The 22,862-nt window shown below is 54.6% G+C and overlaps 1 protein-coding gene across 1 annotated transcript in view; it reads left to right on the top strand.

Moving 5' to 3' along the window:
• The window catches only part of LOC142186662 (uromodulin-like 1), a gene marked incomplete at its 3' end in the record, with an annotated part of 58,306 nt that extends 36,157 nt beyond the window's left edge, over positions 1 to 22,149 (top strand). The window contains exons 2-4 of the mRNA XM_075261329.1: positions 9,219 to 9,461; positions 21,437 to 21,598; positions 22,028 to 22,149. Of these exons, the coding sequence (XP_075117430.1) occupies positions 9,219 to 9,461; positions 21,437 to 21,598; positions 22,028 to 22,149 (527 nt within the window). The remainder of the gene's footprint in view (positions 1 to 9,218; positions 9,462 to 21,436; positions 21,599 to 22,027) is intronic.
• Positions 22,150 to 22,862: the final 713 nt, after the last annotated feature.

Genomic DNA, 22,862 nt, shown 5'->3' with positions numbered 1-22,862 from the left:
CACTGCACCAAATACTCAGCTGTGAGGGCCGTCTACTACCAAAGACTCTCTGCCCACATCCCAGACTTCATATCTGCAGACGAGAAGAGGAAACTCTACATCCTACTGGGAGAAGAAGAGGCCACTGTGGAGATCGCTGCCCAATACGTGACCAGCTGTCACCAAACCAGAGGAAGATGAGACTCCATGGACTGTTATATTTATCCCAAAACACCCGCCCCACCCACCCCCACCTCCCCATATAGCAGCCACCAACGAAGAGGAAGACGAGACTCCACGGACTGTTATACCCCAAACAAACCGCCCTGCCCCACCCCACCTCCAACCCCCCCCCATATAGCAGTCACCAACGAAGAGGAAGATGAGACTCCATGGACTGTTATAACCCAAACCCCCCCCCCATACCCACCACCCACCCAACCCAACTCCCCCCCCACACACACACACACACTTTACTAGCTTTGGCAATGCCAAATACCTATTCGGACGTGCCAATAAAGCATTTTTTGATTTGATTTGATTTGATATATACTGTACATATACATACACCTTTACACACTGTATATATACTGTACATACACACATCTTTTCCACTGTATATATACTGTACATACACCTTTACACACTGTATATATACTGTACATACACCTTTACACACTGTATATATACTGTACATACACCTTTGCACACTGTATATATACTGTACATACACCTTTACGCACTGTATATATACTGTACATACACCTTTACACACTGTATATACACATACACCTTTACGCACTGTATATATACTGTACATACACCTTTACACACTGTATATACACATACACCTTTACGCACTGTATATATACTGTACATACACCTTTACACACTGTATATATACTGTACATACACCTTTACACACTGTATATATACTGTACATACACCTTTACACACTGTATATATACATACACCTTTACACACTGTATATATACTGTACATACACCTTTACACACTGTATATATACTGTACATACACCTTTACACACTGTATATATACTGTACATACACCTTTACACACTGTATATATACTGTACATACACCTTTACGCACTGTATATATACTGTACATACACCTTTACACACTGTATATACACATACACCTTTACGCACTGTATATATACTGTACATACACCTTTACACACTGTATATACACATACACCTTTACGCACTGTATATATACTGTACATACACCTTTACACACTGTATATATACTGTACATACACCTTTACACACTGTATATATACTGTACATACACCTTTACACACTGTATATATACTGTACACACACCTTTACACACTGTATATATACTGTACATACACCTTTACACACTGTATATACACATACACCTTTACACACTGTATATATACTGTACATACACCTTTACACACTGTATATATACTGTACATACACCTTTACGCACTGTATATATACTGTACACACACCTTTACACACTGTATATATACTGTACATACACCTTTACGCACTGTATATATACTGTACACACACCTTTACACACTGTATATATACTGTACATACACCTTTACACACTGTATATATACTGTACATACACCTTTACACACTGTATATATACTGTACACACACCTTTACACACTGTATATATACTGTACATACACCTTTACACACTGTATATATACTGTACATACACCTTTACACACTGTATATATATACTGTACACACACCTTTATACACTGTATATATACTGTACATACACCTTTACACACTGTACATACACACATACACCTTTACACACTGTATATATACTGTACATACACCTTTACACACTGTATATATACTGTACATACACCTTTACACACTGTATATACACATACACCTTTACGCACTGTATATATACTGTACATACACCTTTACACACTGTATATACACATACACCTTTACGCACTGTATATATACTGTACATACACCTTTACACACTGTATATATACTGTACATACACCTTTACGCACTGTATATATACTGTACATACACCTTTACACACTGTATATACATATATACACATACACCTTTACAAACTATATATATACTGTACATATACATACACCTTTACACACTGTATATATACACATACACCTTTACACACTGTATATATACTGTACATACACACAACATCTTTTCCACTGTATATATACTGTACATACACCTTTACACACTGTATATATACACATACATCTTTACACACTGTATATATACTGTACATACACACATCTTTTCCACTGTATATATACTGTACATACACCTTTACACACTGTACATACACACATACACCTTTACACACTGTATATATACTGTACATACACCTTTACACACTGTATATATACTGTATATACACCTTTACGCACTGTATATATACTGTACATACACCTTTACACACTGTATATACACATACACCTTTACGCACTGTATATATACTGTACATACACCTTTACACACTGTATATATACTGTACATACACCTTTACGCACTGTATATATACTGAACATACACCTTTACACACTGTATATATACTGTACATACACCTTTACACACTGTATATACACACATACACCTTTACACACTGTATATATACTGTACATACACCTTTACACACTGTATATATACTGTACATACACCTTTACACACTGTATATACACATACACCTTTACGCACTGTATATATACTGTACATACACCTTTACACACTGTATATACACATACACCTTTACGCACTGTATATATACTGTACATACACCTTTACACACTGTATATATACTGTACATACACCTTTACGCACTGTATATATACTGTACATACACCTTTACACACTGTATATACATATATACACATACACCTTTACAAACTATATATATACTGTACATATACATACACCTTTACACACTGTATATATACACATACACCTTTACACACTGTATATATACTGTACATACACACAACATCTTTTCCACTGTATATATACTGTACATACACCTTTACACACTGTATATATACACATACATCTTTACACACTGTATATATACTGTACATACACACATCTTTTCCACTGTATATATACTGTACATACACCTTTACACACTGTACATACACACATACACCTTTACACACTGTATATATACTGTACATACACCTTTACACACGGTATATATACTGTACATACACCTTTACACACTGTATATATACACATACACCTTTACGCACTGTATATATACTGTACATACACCTTTACACACTGTATATACACATACACCTTTACGCACTGTATATATACTGTACATACACCTTTACACACTGTATATATACTGTACATACACCTTTACGCACTGTATATATACTGTACATACACCTTTACACACTGTATATATACTGTACATACACCTTTACGCACTGTATATATACTGTACATACACCTTTACACACTGTATATACATATATACACATACACCTTTACAAACTATATATATACTGTACATATACATACACCTTTACACACTGTATATATACTGTACATACACACATCTTTTCCACTGTATATATACTGTACATACACCTTTACACACTGTATATATACTGTACATACACCTTTACACACTGTATATATACTGTACATACACCTTTGCACACTGTATATATACTGTACATACACCTTTACGCACTGTATATATACTGTACATACACCTTTACACACTGTATATACACATACACCTTTACGCACTGTATATATACTGTACATACACCTTTACACACTGTATATACACATACACCTTTACGCACTGTATATATACTGTACATACACCTTTACACACTGTATATATACTGTACATACACCTTTACACACTGTATATATACTGTACATACACCTTTACACACTGTATATACACATACACCTTTACACACTGTATATATACTGTACATACACCTTTACACACTGTATATATACTGTACATACACCTTTACACACTGTATATATACTGTACATACACCTTTACACACTGTATATATACTGTACATACACCTTTACGCACTGTATATACACATACACCTTTACACACTGTATATACACATACACCTTTACGCACTGTATATATACTGTACATACACCTTTACACACTGTATATACACATACACCTTTACGCACTGTATATATACTGTACATACACCTTTACACACTGTATATATACTGTACATACACCTTTACACACTGTATATATACTGTACATACACCTTTACACACTGTATATACACATACACCTTTACACACTGTATATATACTGTACATACACCTTTACACACTGTATATACACATACACCTTTACACACTGTATATATACTGTACATACACCTTTACACACTGTATATATACTGTACATACACCTTTACGCACTGTATATATACTGTACACACACCTTTACACACTGTATATATACTGTACATACACCTTTACACACTGTATATATACTGTACATACACCTTTACACACTGTATATACACATACACCTTTACGCACTGTATATATACTGTACATACACCTTTATACACTGTATATATACTGTACATACACCTTTATACGCTGTATATATACTGTACATACACCTTTACACACTGTATATATATACTGTACACACACCTTTATACACTGTATATATACTGTACATACACCTTTACACACTGTACATACACATACACCTTTACGCACTGTATATATACTGTACATACACCTTTACACACTGTATATACACATACACCTTTACGCACTGTATATATACTGTACATACACCTTTACACACTGTATATATACTGTACATACACCTTTACACACTGTATATACATATATACACATACACCTTTACAAACTATATATATACTGTACATATACATACACCTTTACACACTGTATATATACACATACACCTTTACACACTGTATATATACTGTACATACACACAACATCTTTTCCACTGTATATATACTGTACATACACCTTTACACACTGTATATATACACATACATCTTTACACACTGTATATATACTGTACATACACACATCTTTTCCACTGTATATATACTGTACATACACCTTTACACACTGTACATACACACATACACCTTTACACACTGTATATATACTGTACATACACCTGTCACGGAGCGAAGGTATATGTCTTCCTCCGGAAGCAATTTATTGTAATCCACAAAGTTAGTAGCCGGCGGCGGTCACATCAACCGTAATAACAATAAGTCCACAGAAGTCACAATCCAATGATAGCTTTGGTTCCTTGGTCCTGTAACTAAATCCTGGCTCTCTACAGAGCTGTGCACAGGCCGGCTAACACATACTAACTGCTAGCTACATCTATATACTAAACTGTTACTTCCTATATCTGGGGGTGGGAAGGGCTGAGCCACAGATCCTTCCCCCCTCACCTATGCCAAGGAGAGCAGACTCCCTGTCTCTTTTGAACAATGCACAGTCCAACATCTTCTTGGAGACACTGATCAGATTATCTCCACCCATTGTCCTCACTGGTCCTCACTAGTTAGAGGTATTTGCATACAATGTGCTAACACATTAGACCCGAATCAGCCAACTACACACTGATGTTTACAACAGGTTAGAGAATACATTCCACATGAAATATATATTACACATTGCCTATTGCCGGACTCTAACCATCCCGTGACAACCCCTCCCCCTCTCAAAACATGTGCATGACACAATTGGCCTACACAGGTAAATTGGGGAATGCACATCAGTCTCTATAGCTCATATGTCCTCCTGCCGGGATAACCCATCTGCGTTCTGGTGTTGGTTCCCTCGGCGGTACTGAATGGTAAAGTTGTAGGGTTGAAGGGCTGGCATCTGTCAGAAAATCCGGTCGATCCATGTTGGCGTCTCTCTGAGCTTGGCTTCGGGTCACTGCTCCCACAAAGTGGCACTGTAGATTTCCAACATCGTTGCCTAACAGAACATCGGCCGGCAGCCCGCTCATCACACCAATTGTGCATCGTTTTGGTCCATAACCATAGTCAAGTTCCACGGTAGCTTTAGGAATACGTTTCCGAGTACCTCCTGCCAACTCGATAGAAAGGCCAGGGCCCTCCTCTAGGGCCTCGGGTCAAACCACTCGGGGGTCCGCTACCGTTAGGAAAGCTCCCGAGTCCCGGAATCCAACAACTGTTCGGCCATCCAGTAGGACCTCCTGCAAGTGCTTCCGCTGAAGGTTTGCGGGATGTGTGGCGGAAGGCTGAATCCCATAGACCCCTGGAGGTGGAACAGATGGGTCATTCATGGAGTCACCTGGAAATGGGGCCAAACTTTCTGTCCTAGGGGTGGTTCCCAGGTAGTGAATAGGCCGGGATGCCACGGTGGCCCGTGCCCCCATGTTAACAGGGCAACTAGCTTGCAAATGTCCAGGCCGCCCGCACCCAAAACATCTGCGCTCTAGCATTCTTCCAGTAGGTCGTTGTCTAGGGACAGGGTTGTTCATAGCTGGAGGCCGATGGGCTGGGGCAGGGGTAGAGGGGGAATTGTAATCCTGAGGCCGGACACGAAAGGTGGGTGGCTGGATGAAGGGTGTCTGGCGGACTGTGGTAGTTTTCCGCTCCTCTGCAAACAACCTCTTCCACTGCGGCTTGATGGTCAGGCCCTCATCTGCAAGGGAAGCAGCTTGCTCCACTGTGGCTGGGTTCCGTTCCAGCACCCACTCACGGATCTCAGCGGGGCACTGGGAAAAGAACTGTTCCTTAAGTATGACTTGGAGGATCTTATCGACTGTGACAGCCTCCTCTCCTTCTAGCCAGCGCTTGCATGCTTGCTTCAACTTGTGGGCGAACATGTGGAAGGAGCTTCCCCCATTGTAAGACAAAGAGCGGAATTGAACTCGGTAGGTCTCTGGAGTGACTGCATAATACTTCTGCACCGCTCTTTTAATGGCCTCATAGTCCCGCTGATCACTAGGGTCCATGGCTCTGAGAGCTTCCGCAGCCCCATCTCGTAGGTGCCCCACCAGATACCGGACCCAATCCTTCTCTGGGACTTCCATCAGGCGGCACTGGTGTTCGAAGTCCTGAAAATATCCATCAACATCCCCAGCCGCTTCATCAAAGGTCTTGAAGTGTTTATGGGAGACATATGGTGGTTCTCTCACTGTTGGGCTGGGGGTCGACGTTTGATTATAATTCCGCGTAGTTATCTCAGCCATTCGCATTTCATGCACCATTCTTTCCTTTTCATACGCCATTCTCTGTTCCTCCTTCTCCGTTTCCTGAGCCCTCTGTAATGCTCTACTCCTTTGCTCTGCAGTTGCTCCTAGCCCCAGCACTGCCAATTCCTCCTCATACAAAACAACCCATCTGCTCTTTTGGGTCTGTACCTGCCACTCCCGTATCTCTCCAGTCTCCTGGGGGCAGCCCTCCTCATGGTCGCTTTGCAGGGTCATCTCCTCCAGTGCCTCGATCAGTTGATCTTTCGTTCTTCCCTGATAACTCAGGTTTAGTTCCCAGGCCCTTACTTGTAGACTTGCCATAGTCCAGTTCCTGTATTCTGAGGTTGTGGCTCCATTAATCGCTGGGCTGCTGTAGTCCATCTCGCTGTCCGCTGTTGATCCCACCGCTGCCAACCAGTTGTCACGGAGCAAAGGTATACGTCTTCCTCCGGAAGGTCTTTTGAATCAACACGGACGCAAGAGGTCGGGAGACAACAGCAATTTATTGTAATCCACAAAGTTAGTAGCCGGCGGCGGTCACATCAACCGTAATAACAATAAGTCCACAGAAGTCCCAATCCAATGATAGCTTTGGTTCCTTGGTCCTGTAACTAAATCCTGGCTCTCTGCAGAGCTGTGCACAGGCCGGCTAACTCATACTAACTCCTAGCTATATACTATATACTAAGACTGTTACACCTATATCTGTGGGGGGAAGGGCTGAGTCACAGATCCTTCCCCCCTCACCTATACCAAGGAGAGCAGACTCCCTGTCTCCTGTGGACAATGCACCGTCCAACATCTTCTTGGAGACACCGATCAGATTATCTCCACCCATTGTCCTCACTAGTTAGAGGGATTTGCATACAATGTGCTAACACACTAGACCCGAATCAGCCAACTACACACTGATGTATATAACAGGTTAGAGAATACATTCCACATGAAATATATATTACACATTGCCTATAGTATAGACTCTAACCATCCCGTGACACTGTACATACACCTTTACACACTGTATATATACTGTACATACATCTTTACACACTGTATATACATATATACACATACACCTTTACACACTATATATATACTGTACATACACCTTTACACACTGTATATACACATACACCTTTAAACACTGTATATATACTGTACATACACCTTTACGCACTGTATATATAATGTACATACACCTTTACACACTGTTTATACATATATACACATACACCTTTACACACTGTATATATACTGTACATACACCTTTACACACTGTATATATACTGTACATACACCTTTACACACTGTATATATACTGTACATACACACACCTTTTCCACTGTATATATACTGTACATACACCTTTACACACTGTATATATACTGTACATACACACAACACCTTTTCCACTGTATATATACTGTACATACACCTTTACACACTGTACATACACACATACACCTTTACACACTGTATATATACTGTACATACACCTTTACACACTGTATATATACTGTACCTACACCTTTACACACTGTATATATACTGTACATACACCTTTACGCACTGTATATATACTGTACATACACCTTTACACACTGTATATATACTGTACATACACCTTTACACACTGTATATATACTGTACATACACCTTTACACACTGTATATATACTGTACATACACCTTTGCACACTGTATATATACTGTACATACACCTTTACACACTGTATATATACTGTACATACACCTTTACACACTGTACATACACACATACACCTTTACACACTGTATATATACTGTACCTACACCTTTACACACTGTATATATACTGTACATACACCTTTGCACTATATATATACTGTACCTACACCTTTGCGCTATATATATATATATATATGACAGCACTTCCATGACTTCTGCGCGGTTTCTGTCCTTTCAGGTGACTTGATTCCTTCTTGGAGTTACCACGTCTGTAACCGCACAATCGTAGCGAATGTCTCCAAGGTTGTGGCGTTTCAGAAGCCGCGGGAGCAACCGAGCTGGTGCATGTCCTGGATTCCATGGAAGTCGTGCACCAAGACGGAATACAGAACCGAATACCGCACAATATACGTAGCAGAGACCTCTGTGGTCAGACATTGCTGTGAGGGCTACGAGCCGGTGGGACATTACTGCGCTCCGGGTAAGTGACGCTGTGTCATCCATTGCTCCCTGGTATCAGCCATTTCATGTTAGTCACTGACTATCACTTTACAATCAGAGGAATCCTCATCTATTAGCAGAGTTAGGGCCAGTTCACACGGAGTTAACGGGCGGAGATTTGGGCATGTATACACGTATCAGAATGTGAGCACTCAAAACAGAATCACATTCATTTCAATGGCTCGTACAGGCGTACAACGCGCGTAATCTTGTGCCTGTAATGACCCATTGACTTGTGTCTACATGCCAGAATGTGCGCCTGTTAACTCCGTGTGAACTGGCCCTAAGAAGTGTCACAGGATGTTAGAGTCTATACTATATAGCGGGTGTACACCATGAGTACTATATACTATATAGCGGTGTCACAGGTCTGTACTATACTATACTAGTCTATACTATAGGCAATGTGTAATATATATTTCATGTGGAATGTATTCTCTAACCTGTTATATACATCAGTGTGTAGTTGGCTGATTCGGGTCTAGTGTGTTAGCACATTGTATGCAAATCCCTCTAACTAGTGAGGACCAGTGAGGACAATGGGTGGAGATAATCTGATCAGTGTCTCCAAGAAGATGTTGGATGGTGCATTGTCCATAGTAGACAGGGAGTCTGCTCTCCTTGGTATAGGTGAGGGGGGAAGGATCTGTGACTCAGCCCTTCCCACCCACAGATATAGGTGTAACAGTCTTAGTATATAGTTATAGCTAGCTGTTAGTATGTGTTAGCCGGCCTGTGCACAGCTCTGTAGAGAGCCAGGATTTAGTTACAGGACCAAGGAGCCAAAGTTATCATTGGATTGTGACTTCTGTGGACTTATTGTTATTACGGTTGATGTGACCGCCGCCGGCTACTAACTTTGTGGATTACAATAAATTGCTGTTGTCTCCCGACCTCTTGCGTCCGTGTTGATTCAAAAGACCATCCGGAGGAAGACGTATACCTTCGCTCCGTGACAGTATAGTACAGTATAGTATATATAGTGGTGTACAGTATAGTGTATATATAGTGGTGTACAGTATAGTGTATATATAGTGGTGTGTACAGTATAGTATATATAGTGGTGTAGGACACTGCGCCTCGTAGTCACACAATACAGTATAATGTCAGTCAGTAGTCAGATTGTTCCTATTACCCCACCTGCCCCCACCCCCCCATATGTCCCCTGTTCTGCCCCTGTATCATTCCCCCATATACTTCCCCTATACAATCCTCTTTCTCTGAACTTCTGTTTTCCGTCCCTGCAGTAAGAGCGATGTGAAATGACTGCACCTAAAATGGCCGCTGGTAGGGCTGTGACCTCACCGGGGCGGCTGCCGATTGGCATTGTGGGTGACGCCGCGTTCCCAGAGTTCCTGCCCCTTCTCCTGACATGTGATTTTATTAAAAAATGTGATTCATTATCCATTGAATATTTCCTGAAATTCAGATCGTATTCCACTTCGTCAGCTTCGATTCGCTCATCTCTAGACATAGTCAGTGACCGTCCCATATAGGACTCAGTCTACAGTCCCTGTCAGGACGTCTATGGAGTCTATGGAGTGTCCTATGGAGTGTCCTATGGAGTGTCCTATGGAGTGTCCTATGGAGTGTCCTATAGAGTGTCCTATAGAGTGTCCTATAGAGTGTCCTATGGAGTGTCCTATAGAATGTCCTATGGAGTGTCCTATAGAGTGTCCTATGGAGTGTCCTATGGAGTGTCCTATGGAGTGTCCTATAGAGTGTCCTATGGAGTGTCCTATAGAGTGTCCTATGGAGTGTCCTATGGAGTGTCCTATGGAGTGTCCTATAGAGTGTCCTATGGAGTGTCCTATAGAGTGTCCTATGGAGTGTCCTATGGAGTGTCCTATAGAGTGTCCTATGGAGTGTCCTATAGAGTGTCCTATAGAGTGTCCTATAGAGTGTCCTATAGAGTGTCCTATGGAGTGTCCTATGGAGTGTCCTATGGAGTGTCCTATGGAGTGTCCTATGGAGTGTCCTATGGAGTGTCCTATGGAGTGTCCTATAGAGTGTGGGAGGAAACCACCAAACTCGGGAAGACACGCTTTGCTTTGCCAGTCCTGGTCCCTTAGTAAGATGGCGTTCTGTCTGTGGCCATCTTGCTTCCTTCCCTGTTGATTATTTGATCTTCTCACCTGCCCCGCAGGCCCCAACTACGACCGCTGCCCCGCAGGCCCCAACTACGTCCGCTGCCCCGCAGGCCCCAACTACGACCGCTGCCCCGCAGGCCCCAACTACGACCGCTGCCCCGCAGGCCCCAGCTACGTCCGCTGCCCCGCAGGCCCCAGCTACGTCCGCTGCCCCGCAGGCCCCAGCTACTACCGCTGCCCCGCAGGCCCCAACTACGACCGCTGCCCCGCAGGCCCCAGCTACGTCCGCTGCCCCGCAGGCCCCAGCTACTACCGCTGCCCCGCAGGCCCCAGCTACGACCGCTGCCCCGCAGGCCCCAGCTACTACCGCTGCCCCGCAGGCCCCAACTACGACCGCTGCCCCGCAGGCCCCAGCTACGTCCGCTGCCCCGCAGGCCCCAGCTACGTCCGCTGCCCCGCAGGCCCCAGCTACTACCGCTGCCCCGCAGGCCCCAACTACGACCGCTGCCCCGCAGGCCCCAGCTACGTCCGCTGCCCCGCAGGCCCCAGCTACTACCGCTGCCCCGCAGGCCCCAACTACGACCGCTGCCCCACAGGCCCCAACTACGTCCGCTGCCCCGCAGGCCCCAACTACGACCGCTGCCCCGCAGGCCCCAGCTACGTCCGCTGCCCCACAGGCCCCAGCTACTACCGCTGCCCCGCAGGCCCCAGCTACGACCGCTGCCCCGCAGGCCCCAACTACGACCGCTGCCCCGCAGGCCCCAGCTACGTCCGCTGCCCCGCAGGCCCCAGCTACTACCGCTGCCCCGCAGGCCCCAACTACGACCGCTGCCCCACAGGCCCCAACTACGTCCGCTGCCCCGCAGGCCCCAACTACGACCGCTGCCCCGCAGGCCCCAGCTACGTCCGCTGCCCCGCAGGCCCCAACTACGACCGCTGCCCCACAGGCCCCAGCTACTACCGCTGCCCCACAGGCCCCAGCTACGACCGCTGCCCCGCAGGCCCCAGCTACGACCGCTGCCCCGCAGGCTCCAGCTACGACCGCTGCCCCGCAGGCCCCAGCTACGTCCGCTGCCCCGCAGGCCCCAGCTACTACCGCTGCCCCGCAGGCCCCAGCTACGACCGCTGCCCCGCAGGCCCCAACTACGACCGCTGCCCCGCAGGCCCCAGCTACTACCGCTGCCCCGCATGCCCCAACTACGACCGCTGCCCCGCAGGCCCCAGCTACTACCGCTGCCCCGCATGCCCCAACTACGACCGCTGCCCCGCAGGCCCCAGCTACGACCGCTGCCCCGCAGGCCCCAGCTACGACCGCTGCCCCGCAGGCTCCAGCTACGACCGCTGCCCCGCAGGCCCCAGCTACGTCCGCTGCCCCGCAGGCCCCAGCTACTACCGCTGCCCCGCAGGCCCCAACTACGACCGCTGCCCCACAGGCCCCAACTACGACCGCTGCCCCGCAGGCCCCAGCTACGTCCGCTGCCCCGCAGGCCCCAGCTACGACCGCTGCCCCGCAGGCCCCAACTACGACCGCTGCCCCGCAGGCCCCAGCTACTACCGCTGCCCCGCAGGCCCCAACTACGACCGCTGCCCCGCAGGCTCCAGCTACGACCGCTGCCCCGCAGGCCCCAACTACGACCGCTGCCCCGCAGGCCCCAGCTACGTCCGCTGCCCCGCAGGCCCCAGCTACGTCCGCTGCCCCGCAGGCCCCAGCTACTACCGCTGCCCCGCAGGCCCCAACTACGACCGCTGCCCCGCAGGCCCCAGCTACGTCCGCTGCCCCGCAGGCCCCAGCTACTACCGCTGCCCCGCAGGCCCCAACTACGACCGCTGCCCCACAGGCCCCAACTACGTCCGCTGCCCCGCAGGCCCCAACTACGACCGCTGCCCCGCAGGCCCCAGCTACGTCCGCTGCCCCGCAGGCCCCAACTACGACCGCTGCCCCGCAGGCCCCAGCTACTACCGCTGCCCCGCAGGCCCCAGCTACTACCGCTGCCCCGCAGGCCCCAACTACGACCGCTGCCCCGCAGGCCCCAGCTACTACCGCTGCCCCGCAGGCCCCAACTACGACCGCTGCCCCGCAGGCCCCAGCTACGTCCGCTGCCCCGCAGGCCCCAGCTACGTCCGCTGCCCCGCAGGCCCCAGCTACTACCGCTGCCCCGCAGGCCCCAACTACGACCGCTGCCCCGCAGGCCCCAGCTACGTCCGCTGCCCCGCAGGCCCCAGCTACTACCGCTGCCCCGCAGGCCCCAACTACGACCGCTGCCCCACAGGCCCCAACTACGTCCGCTGCCCCGCAGGCCCCAACTACGACCGCTGCCCCGCAGGCCCCAGCTACGTCCGCTGCCCCGCAGGCCCCAACTACGACCGCTGCCCCACAGGCCCCAGCTACTACCGCTGCCCCGCAGGCCCCAGCTACGACCGCTGCCCCGCAGGCCCCAACTACGACCGCTGCCCCGCAGGCCCCAGCTACGTCCGCTGCCCCGCAGGCCCCAGCTACTACCGCTGCCCCGCAGGCCCCAACTACGACCGCTGCCCCACAGGCCCCAACTACGTCCGCTGCCCCGCAGGCCCCAACTACGACCGCTGCCCCGCAGGCCCCAGCTACGTCCGCTGCCCCGCAGGCCCCAACTACGACCGCTGCCCCACAGGCCCCAGCTACTACCGCTGCCCCGCAGGCCCCAGCTACGACCGCTGCCCCGCAGGCCCCAACTACGACCGCTGCCCCGCAGGCCCCAGCTACGTCCGCTGCCCCGCAGGCCCCAGCTACTACCGCTGCCCCGCAGGCCCCAACTACGACCGCTGCCCCGCAGGCCCCAACTACGACCGCTGCCCCGCAGGCCCCAGCTACTACCGCTGCCCCGCAGGCCCCAACTACGTCCGCTGCCCCGCAGGCCCCAACTACGACCGCTGCCCCGCAGGCCCCAGCTACGTCCGCTGCCCCGCAGGCCCCAACTACGACCGCTGCCCCACAGGCCCCAGCTACTACCGCTGCCCCACAGGCCCCAGCTACGACCGCTGCCCCACAGGCCCCAGCTACGACCGCTGCCCCGCAGGCTCCAGCTACGACCGCTGCCCCGCAGGCCCCAGCTACGTCCGCTGCCCCGCAGGCCCCAGCTACTACCGCAGCCCCGCAGGCCCCAGCTACGACCGCTGCCCCGCAGGCCCCAACTACGACCGCTGCCCCGCAGGCCCCAGCTACTACCGCTGCCCCGCATGCCCCAACTACGACCGCTGCCCCGCAGGCCCCAGCTACGACCGCTGCCCCGCAGGCTCCAGCTACGACCGCTGCCCCGCAGGCCCCAGCTACGTCCGCTGCCCCGCAGGCCCCAGCTACTACCGCTGCCCCGCAGGCCCCAACTACGACCGCTGCCCCGCAGGCCCCAGCTACGTCCGCTGCCCCGCAGGCCCCAACTACGACCGCTGCCCCGCAGGCCCCAGCTACGTCCGCTGCCCCGCAGGCCCCAACTACGACCGCTGCCCCACAGCCGCAGGCCCCAGCTACTACCGCTGCCCCGCAGGCCCCAACTACGACCGCTGCCCCGCAGGCCCCAACTACGTCCGCTGCCCCGCAGGCCCCAACTACGACCGCTGCCCCGCAGGCCCCAGCTACGTCCGCTGCCCCGCAGGCCCCAACTACGACCGCTGCCCCACAGGCCCCAACTACGTCCGCTGCCCCACAGGCCCCAGCTACGACCGCTGCCCCACAGGCCCCAGCTACGACCGCTGCCCCGCAGGCTCCAGCTACGACCGCTGCCCCGCAGGCCCCAGCTACGTCCGCTGCCCCGCAGGCCCCAGCTACTACCGCTGCCCCGCAGGCCCCAGCTACGACCGCTGCCCCGCAGGCCCCAACTACGACCGCTGCCCCGCAGGCCCCAGCTACTACCGCTGCCCCGCATGCCCCAACTACGACCGCTGCCCCGCAGGCCCCAGCTACGACCGCTGCCCCGCAGGCCCCAGCTACGACCGCTGCCCCGCAGGCTCCAGCTACGACCGCTGCCCCGCAGGCCCCAGCTACGACCGCTGCCCCGCAGGCCCCAGCTACGTCCGCTGCCCCTCAGGCCCAAACTACGACCCCTGCCCCGCAGGCCCCAGCTACGACCGCTGCCCCGCAGGCCCCAGCTACTACCGCTGCCCCGCAGGCCCCAGCTACGTCCGCTGCCCCTCAGGCCCAAACTACGACCCCTGCCCCGCAGGCCCCAGCTACGTCCGCTGCCCCGCAGGCCCCAGCTACGTCCGCTGCCCCTCAGGCCCAAACTACGACCACTGCCCCGCAGGCCCCAGCTACGACCGCTGCCCCGCAGGCCCCAGCTACTACCGCTGCCCCGCAGGCCCCAGCTACGACCGCTGCCCCTCAGGCCCAAACTACGACCACTGCCCCGCAGGCCCCAGCTACGACCGCTGCCCCGCAGGCCCCAGCTACTACCGCTGCCCCGCAGGCCCCAGCTACGACCGCTGCCCCGCAGGCCCCAGCTACGACCGCTGCCCCGCAGGCCCCAGCTATGACCGCTGCCCCTCAGGCCCAAACTACGACCACTGCCCCGCAGGCTCCAGCTACGACCGCTGCCACGCAGGCCCCAGCTACGACCGCTGCCCCGCAGGCCCCAGCTATGACCGCTGCCCCGCAGGCCCCAGCTACGTCCGCTGCCCCGCAGGCCCCAGCTACGACCGCTGCCCCGCAGGCCCAAACTACGACCACTGCCCCGCAGGCCCCAGCTACGACCGCTGCCCCGCAGGCCCCAGCTACTACCGCTGCCCCGCAGGCCCCAGCTACGACCGCTGCCCCTCAGGCCCAAACTACGACCACTGCCCCGCAGGCCCCAGCTACGACCGCTGCCCCTCAGGCCCAAACTACGACCACTGCCCCGCAGGCCCCAGCTACGACCGCTGCCCCGCAGGCCCCAGCTACTACCGCTGCCCCGCAGGCCCCAGCTACGACCGCTGCCCCGCAGGCCCCAGCTATGACCGCTGCCCCGCAGGCCCCAGCTACGACCGCTGCCCCTCAGGCCCAAACTACGACCACTGCCCCGCAGGCCCCAGCTACGTCCGCTGCCCCGCAGGCCCCAACTACGACCGCTGCCCCCGCAGGCCCCAGCTACTACCGCTGCCCCGCAGGCCCCAACTACGTCCGCTGCCCGCAGCACTACGACGCTGCCCCGCAGGCCCCAACTACGACCGCTGCCCCGCAGGCCCCAGCTACGTCCGCTGCCCCGCAGGCCCCAGCTACGACCGCTGCCCCGCAGGCCCCAGCTACGACCGCTGCCCCGCAGGCCCCAGCTACGACCGCTGCCCCTCAGGCCCCAGCTACGACCGCTGCCCCGCAGGCCCCAGCTACTACCGCTGCCCCGCAGGCCCCAACTACGACCGCTGCCCCACAGGCCCCAGCTACGACCGCTGCCCCGCAGGCCCCAACTACGACCGCTGCCCCACAGGCCCCAGCTACGACCGCTGCCCCACAGGCCCCAGCTACGACCGCTGCCCCGCAGGCTCCAGCTACGACCGCTGCCCCGCAGGCCCCAGCTACGTCCGCTGCCCCGCAGGCCCCAGCTACTACCGCTGCCCCGCAGGCCCCAGCTACGACCGCTGCCCCACAGGCCCCAACTACGACCGCTGCCCCGCAGGCCCCAGCTACTACCGCTGCCCCGCATGCCCCAACTACGACCGCTGCCCCGCAGGCCCCAGCTACGACCGCTGCCCCGCAGGCCCCAGCTACGACCGCTGCCCCGCAGGCTCCAGCTACGACCGCTGCCCCGCAGGCCCCAGCTACGACCGCTGCCCCGCAGGCCCCAGCTACGTCCGCTGCCCCGCAGGCCCCAACTACGACCGCTGCCCCACAGGCCCCAGCTACGTCCGCTGCCCCGCAGGCCCCAGCTACTACCGCTGCCCCGCAGGCCCCAACTACGACCGCTGCCCCGCAGGCCCCAACTACGTCCGCTGCCCCGCAGGCCCCAACTACGACCGCTGCCCCGCAGGCCCCAGCTACGTCCGCTGCCCCGCAGGCCCCAACTACGACCGCTGCCCCACAGGCCCCAACTACGTCCGCTGCCCCACAGGCCCCAGCTACGACCGCTGCCCCACAGGCCCCAGCTACGACCGCTGCCCCGCAGGCTCCAGCTACGACCGCTGCCCCGCAGGCCCCAGCTACGTCCGCTGCCCCGCAGGCCCCAGCTACTACCGCTGCCCCGCAGGCCCCAGCTACGACCGCTGCCCCGCAGGCCCCAACTACGACCGCTGCCCCGCAGGCCCCAGCTACTACCGCTGCCCCGCATGCCCCAACTACGACCGCTGCCCCGCAGGCCCCAGCTACGACCGCTGCCCCGCAGGCCCCAGCTACGACCGCTGCCCCGCAGGCTCCAGCTACGACCGCTGCCCCGCAGGCCCCAGCTACGACCGCTGCCCCGCAGGCCCCAGCTACGTCCGCTGCCCCTCAGGCCCAAACTACGACCCCTGCCCCGCAGGCCCCAGCTACGACCGCTGCCCCGCAGGCCCCAGCTACGTCCGCTGCCCCGCAGGCCCCAGCTACGTCCGCTGCCCCTCAGGCCCAAACTACGACCCCTGCCCCGCAGGCCCCAGCTACGTCCGCTGCCCCGCAGGCCCCAGCTACGTCCGCTGCCCCTCAGGCCCAAACTACGACCACTGCCCCGCAGGCCCCAGCTACGACCGCTGCCCCGCAGGCCCCAGCTACTACCGCTGCCCCGCAGGCCCCAGCTACGACCGCTGCCCCTCAGGCCCAAACTACGACCACTGCCCCGCAGGCCCCAGCTACGACCGCTGCCCCGCAGGCCCCAGCTACTACCGCTGCCCCGCAGGCCCCAGCTACGACCGCTGCCCCGCAGGCCCCAGCTACGACCGCTGCCCCGCAGGCCCCAGCTATGACCGCTGCCCCTCAGGCCCAAACTACGACCACTGCCCCGCAGGCTCCAGCTACGACCGCTGCCACGCAGGCCCCAGCTACGACCGCTGCCCCGCAGGCCCCAGCTATGACCGCTGCCCCGCAGGCCCCAGCTACGTCCGCTGCCCCGCAGGCCCCAGCTACGACCGCTGCCCCGCAGGCCCAAACTACGACCACTGCCCCGCAGGCCCCAGCTACGACCGCTGCCCCGCAGGCCCCAGCTACTACCGCTGCCCCGCAGGCCCCAGCTACGACCGCTGCCCCTCAGGCCCAAACTACGACCACTGCCCCGCAGGCCCCAGCTACGACCGCTGCCCCTCAGGCCCAAACTACGACCACTGCCCCGCAGGCCCCAGCTACGACCGCTGCCCCGCAGGCCCCAGCTACTACCGCTGCCCCGCAGGCCCCAGCTACGACCGCTGCCCCGCAGGCCCCAGCTATGACCGCTGCCCCGCAGGCCCCAGCTACGACCGCTGCCCCTCAGGCCCAAACTACGACCACTGCCCCGCAGGCCCCAGCTACGTCCGCTGCCCCGCAGGCCCCAACTACGACCGCTGCCCCGCAGGCCCCAGCTACTACCGCTGCCCCGCAGGCCCCAACTACGTCCGCTGCCCCGCAGGCCCCAACTACGACCGCTGCCCCGCAGGCCCCAACTACGTCCGCTGCCCCGCAGGCCCCAGCTACGACCGCTGCCCCGCAGGCCCCAGCTACGACCGCTGCCCCGCAGGCCCCAGCTACGACCGCTGCCCCTCAGGCCCCAGCTACGACCGCTGCCCCGCAGGCCCCAGCTACTACCGCTGCCCCGCAGGCCCCAACTACGACCGCTGCCCCACAGGCCCCAGCTACGACCGCTGCCCCGCAGGCCCCAACTACGACCGCTGCCCCACAGGCCCCAGCTACGACCGCTGCCCCACAGGCCCCAGCTACGACCGCTGCCCCGCAGGCTCCAGCTACGACCGCTGCCCCGCAGGCCCCAGCTACGTCCGCTGCCCCGCAGGCCCCAGCTACTACCGCTGCCCCGCAGGCCCCAGCTACGACCGCTGCCCCACAGGCCCCAACTACGACCGCTGCCCCGCAGGCCCCAGCTACTACCGCTGCCCCGCATGCCCCAACTACGACCGCTGCCCCGCAGGCCCCAGCTACGACCGCTGCCCCGCAGGCCCCAGCTACGACCGCTGCCCCGCAGGCTCCAGCTACGACCGCTGCCCCGCAGGCCCCAGCTACGACCGCTGCCCCGCAGGCCCCAGCTACGTCCGCTGCCCCGCATGCCCCAGCTACGACCGCTGCCCCGCAGGCCCCAGCTACGACCGCTGCCCCGCAGGCCCCAGCTACTACCGCTGCCCCGCAGGCCCCAGCTACGACCGCTGCCCCGCAGGCCCCAGCTACTACCGCTGCCCCGCAGGCCCCAGCTACGTCCGCTGCCCCTCAGGCCCAAACTACGACCACTGCCCCGCAGGCCCCAGCTACGTCCGCTGCCCCGCAGGCCCCAGCTACGTCCGCTGCCCCTCAGGCCCAAACTACGACCACTGCCCCGCAGGCCCCAGCTACTACCGCTGCCCCGCAGGCCCCAGCTACGACCGCTGCCCCTCAGGCCCAAACTACGACCACTGCCCCGCAGGCCCCAGCTACGACCGCTGCCCCGCAGGCCCCAGCTACTACCGCTGCCCCGCAGGCCCCAGCTACGACCGCTGCCCCGCAGGCCCCAGCTATGACCGCTGCCCCGCAGGCCCCAGCTATGACCGCTGCCCCTCAGGCCCAAACTACGACCACTGCCCCGCAGGCTCCAGCTACGACCGCTGCCCCGCAGGCCCCAGCTACGACCGCTGCCCCGCAGGCCCCAGCTACGACCGCTGCCCCGCAGGCCCCAGCTACGTCCGCTGCCCCGCAGGCCCCAGCTACGACCGCTGCCCCGCAGGCCCAAACTACGACCACTGCCCCGCAGGCCCCAGCTACGACCGCTGCCCCGCAGGCCCCAGCTACTACCGCTGCCCCGCAGGCCCCAGCTACGACCGCTGCCCCTCAGGCCCAAACTACGACCACTGCCCCGCAGGCCCCAGCTACGACCGCTGCCCCGCAGGCCCCAGCTACTACCGCTGCCTCCGCAGGCCCCAGCTACGACCGCTGCCCCGCAGGCCCCAGCTATGACCGCTGCCCCGCAGGCCCCAGCTATGACCGCTACCCCTCAGGCCCAAACTACGACCACTGCCCCGCAGGCTCCAGCTACGACCGCTGCCCCGCAGGCCCCAGCTACGACCGCTGCCCCGCAGGCCCCAGCTATGACCGCTGCCCCGCAGGCCCCAGCTACGTCCGCTGCCCCGCAGGCCCCAGCTACGACCGCTGCCCCGCAGGCCCAAACTACGACCACTGCCCCGCAGGCCCCAGCTATGACCGCTGCCCCGCAGGCCCCAGCTACGACCGCTGCCCCGCAGGCCCCAGCTACTACCGCTGCCCCGCAGGCCCCAGCTACGACCGCTGCCCCGCAGGCCCCAGCTACGACCGCTGCCCCGCAGGCCCCAGCTACTACTGCTGCCCCGCAGGCCCCAGCTATGACCGCTGCCCCGCAGGCCCCAGCTACGTCCGCTGCCCCGCAGGCCCCAGCTACTACTGCTGCCCCACAGGCCCCAGCTATGACCGCTGCCCCGCATATGGAGTCCTAGGACAGGTAAGTACTGAGAGTCATACAGACCTCCCCGGACCCCATACTATGTGGCCTGGGGTATTATAATGTATAGGACCTGGGGACATTATACTGTGGGGGACACTGGCCCATAGAGAGTGAATGGAGTGCCGCCCACACTCACAACCTATGCACCAGGCGAATGGAGAACATGGGACCCAGGTCTCATAATCGGGGGGTTTGGGGTCCCTGTGATCAGACACTACTTATTCTGTGATCAGATATTACTGCAGGAAACCCTATGTAAGAATATGACATTACTGTGTGAATCTGATAGTCTGACATTGTGTATAATTCAGCTCTAGAAAGATCCCATACGTGTGCCTCGAGACCCGGAATCTGTCCTGATCCAGAAGACGAGGAGCCCGGACCCAAGTGTACACGTGACTATGACTGCCCCGGACTGAAGAAATGCTGCATGTCCTCCAATGGATCTTTCTGTTCCTCTCCGGCTCCTCCAGGTCAGTGTCTGTCTAATCTAATTACGGTAAATATCTGACCCCATAGTGCTGGGGGCGTCTCACATACCCCCCCTACCCCCCATACTGGTGAGCTTGTGTGACTTCTTACATAACACTAAGTCTCTAACAAGATGCCCAACACATAACACTAACACCGCAGCAGATCTGATCATCTAAGGACACATCAACAATTGTAGAGACCCCCGTAAGGCTGAGCCCCACAATGCAGAACCCAGATTATATTAGACAAATGAGCCAAAGCGCAGAATGGGAAATATAGAGAAAGTTCTTATTCTTCTCCTTCTGCTCAATCCTCTCCGGGGTCAAGAAGCTGCAGCAAAATCTGGAACAAAAAAACCTGCATTTCCCACAATGTGAGGCCTCATATAACTGCTATAATGAGAGAACTAAATCTATTCTTATATTCAGCTCTAGACCGAAACACAATCAAATATTGGTACAACAGCACAGTCATCATAAAGATGGGCTACGAAGAACTGACCCTACGGGACCCAGGACTTATCAACCACACCAGATTATTACACTCCATGGTTTGTATAGATAATAACGTAAGATCACTCACCGACCTACTGTAATACTACTACCCCTATCTACAAGAGTATACCTACTATAGTACTGCCCCTATGTACAAAAATATAACTACTATAATACTGCTCCTATGTACAAGAATATAACTACTATAATACTACTCCTATGTACAAGAATATAACTACTATAATACTGCTCCTATGTACAAGAATATAGCTACTATAATACTACCTCCTATGTACAAGAATATAACTACTATAATACTACTCTTATGTACAAGAATATAACTACTATAATACTACTCCTATGTACAATAATATAACTACTATAATACTACTCTTATGTACAAGACTATAACTACTATAATACTGCTCCTATGTATAAGAATATAACTACTATAATACTACTGCTATATACAAGAATATAACTACTATAATACTACTCTTATGTACAAGAATATAACTACTATAATACTGCTCCTATGTATAAGAATATAACTACTATAATATTACTGCTATATACAAGAATATAGCTACTATAATACTACTCCTATGTATAAGAATATAACTACTATAATACTACTGCTATATACAAGAATATAACTACTATAATACTGCTCCTATGTACAAGAATATAACTACTATAATACTGCTCCTATGTACAAGAATATAACTACTATAATACTACTCCTATGTACAAGAATATAACTACTATA

The sequence above is a fragment of the Leptodactylus fuscus genome, unplaced genomic scaffold (assembly GCF_031893055.1).
Source record: "Leptodactylus fuscus isolate aLepFus1 unplaced genomic scaffold, aLepFus1.hap2 HAP2_SCAFFOLD_112, whole genome shotgun sequence".
Classification (NCBI taxonomy): Eukaryota; Metazoa; Chordata; class Amphibia; order Anura; family Leptodactylidae; genus Leptodactylus; species Leptodactylus fuscus.
The sequence above is the reverse complement of the archived record's forward strand: the minus strand, read 5'-3'. Positions and strand labels throughout refer to the sequence as shown.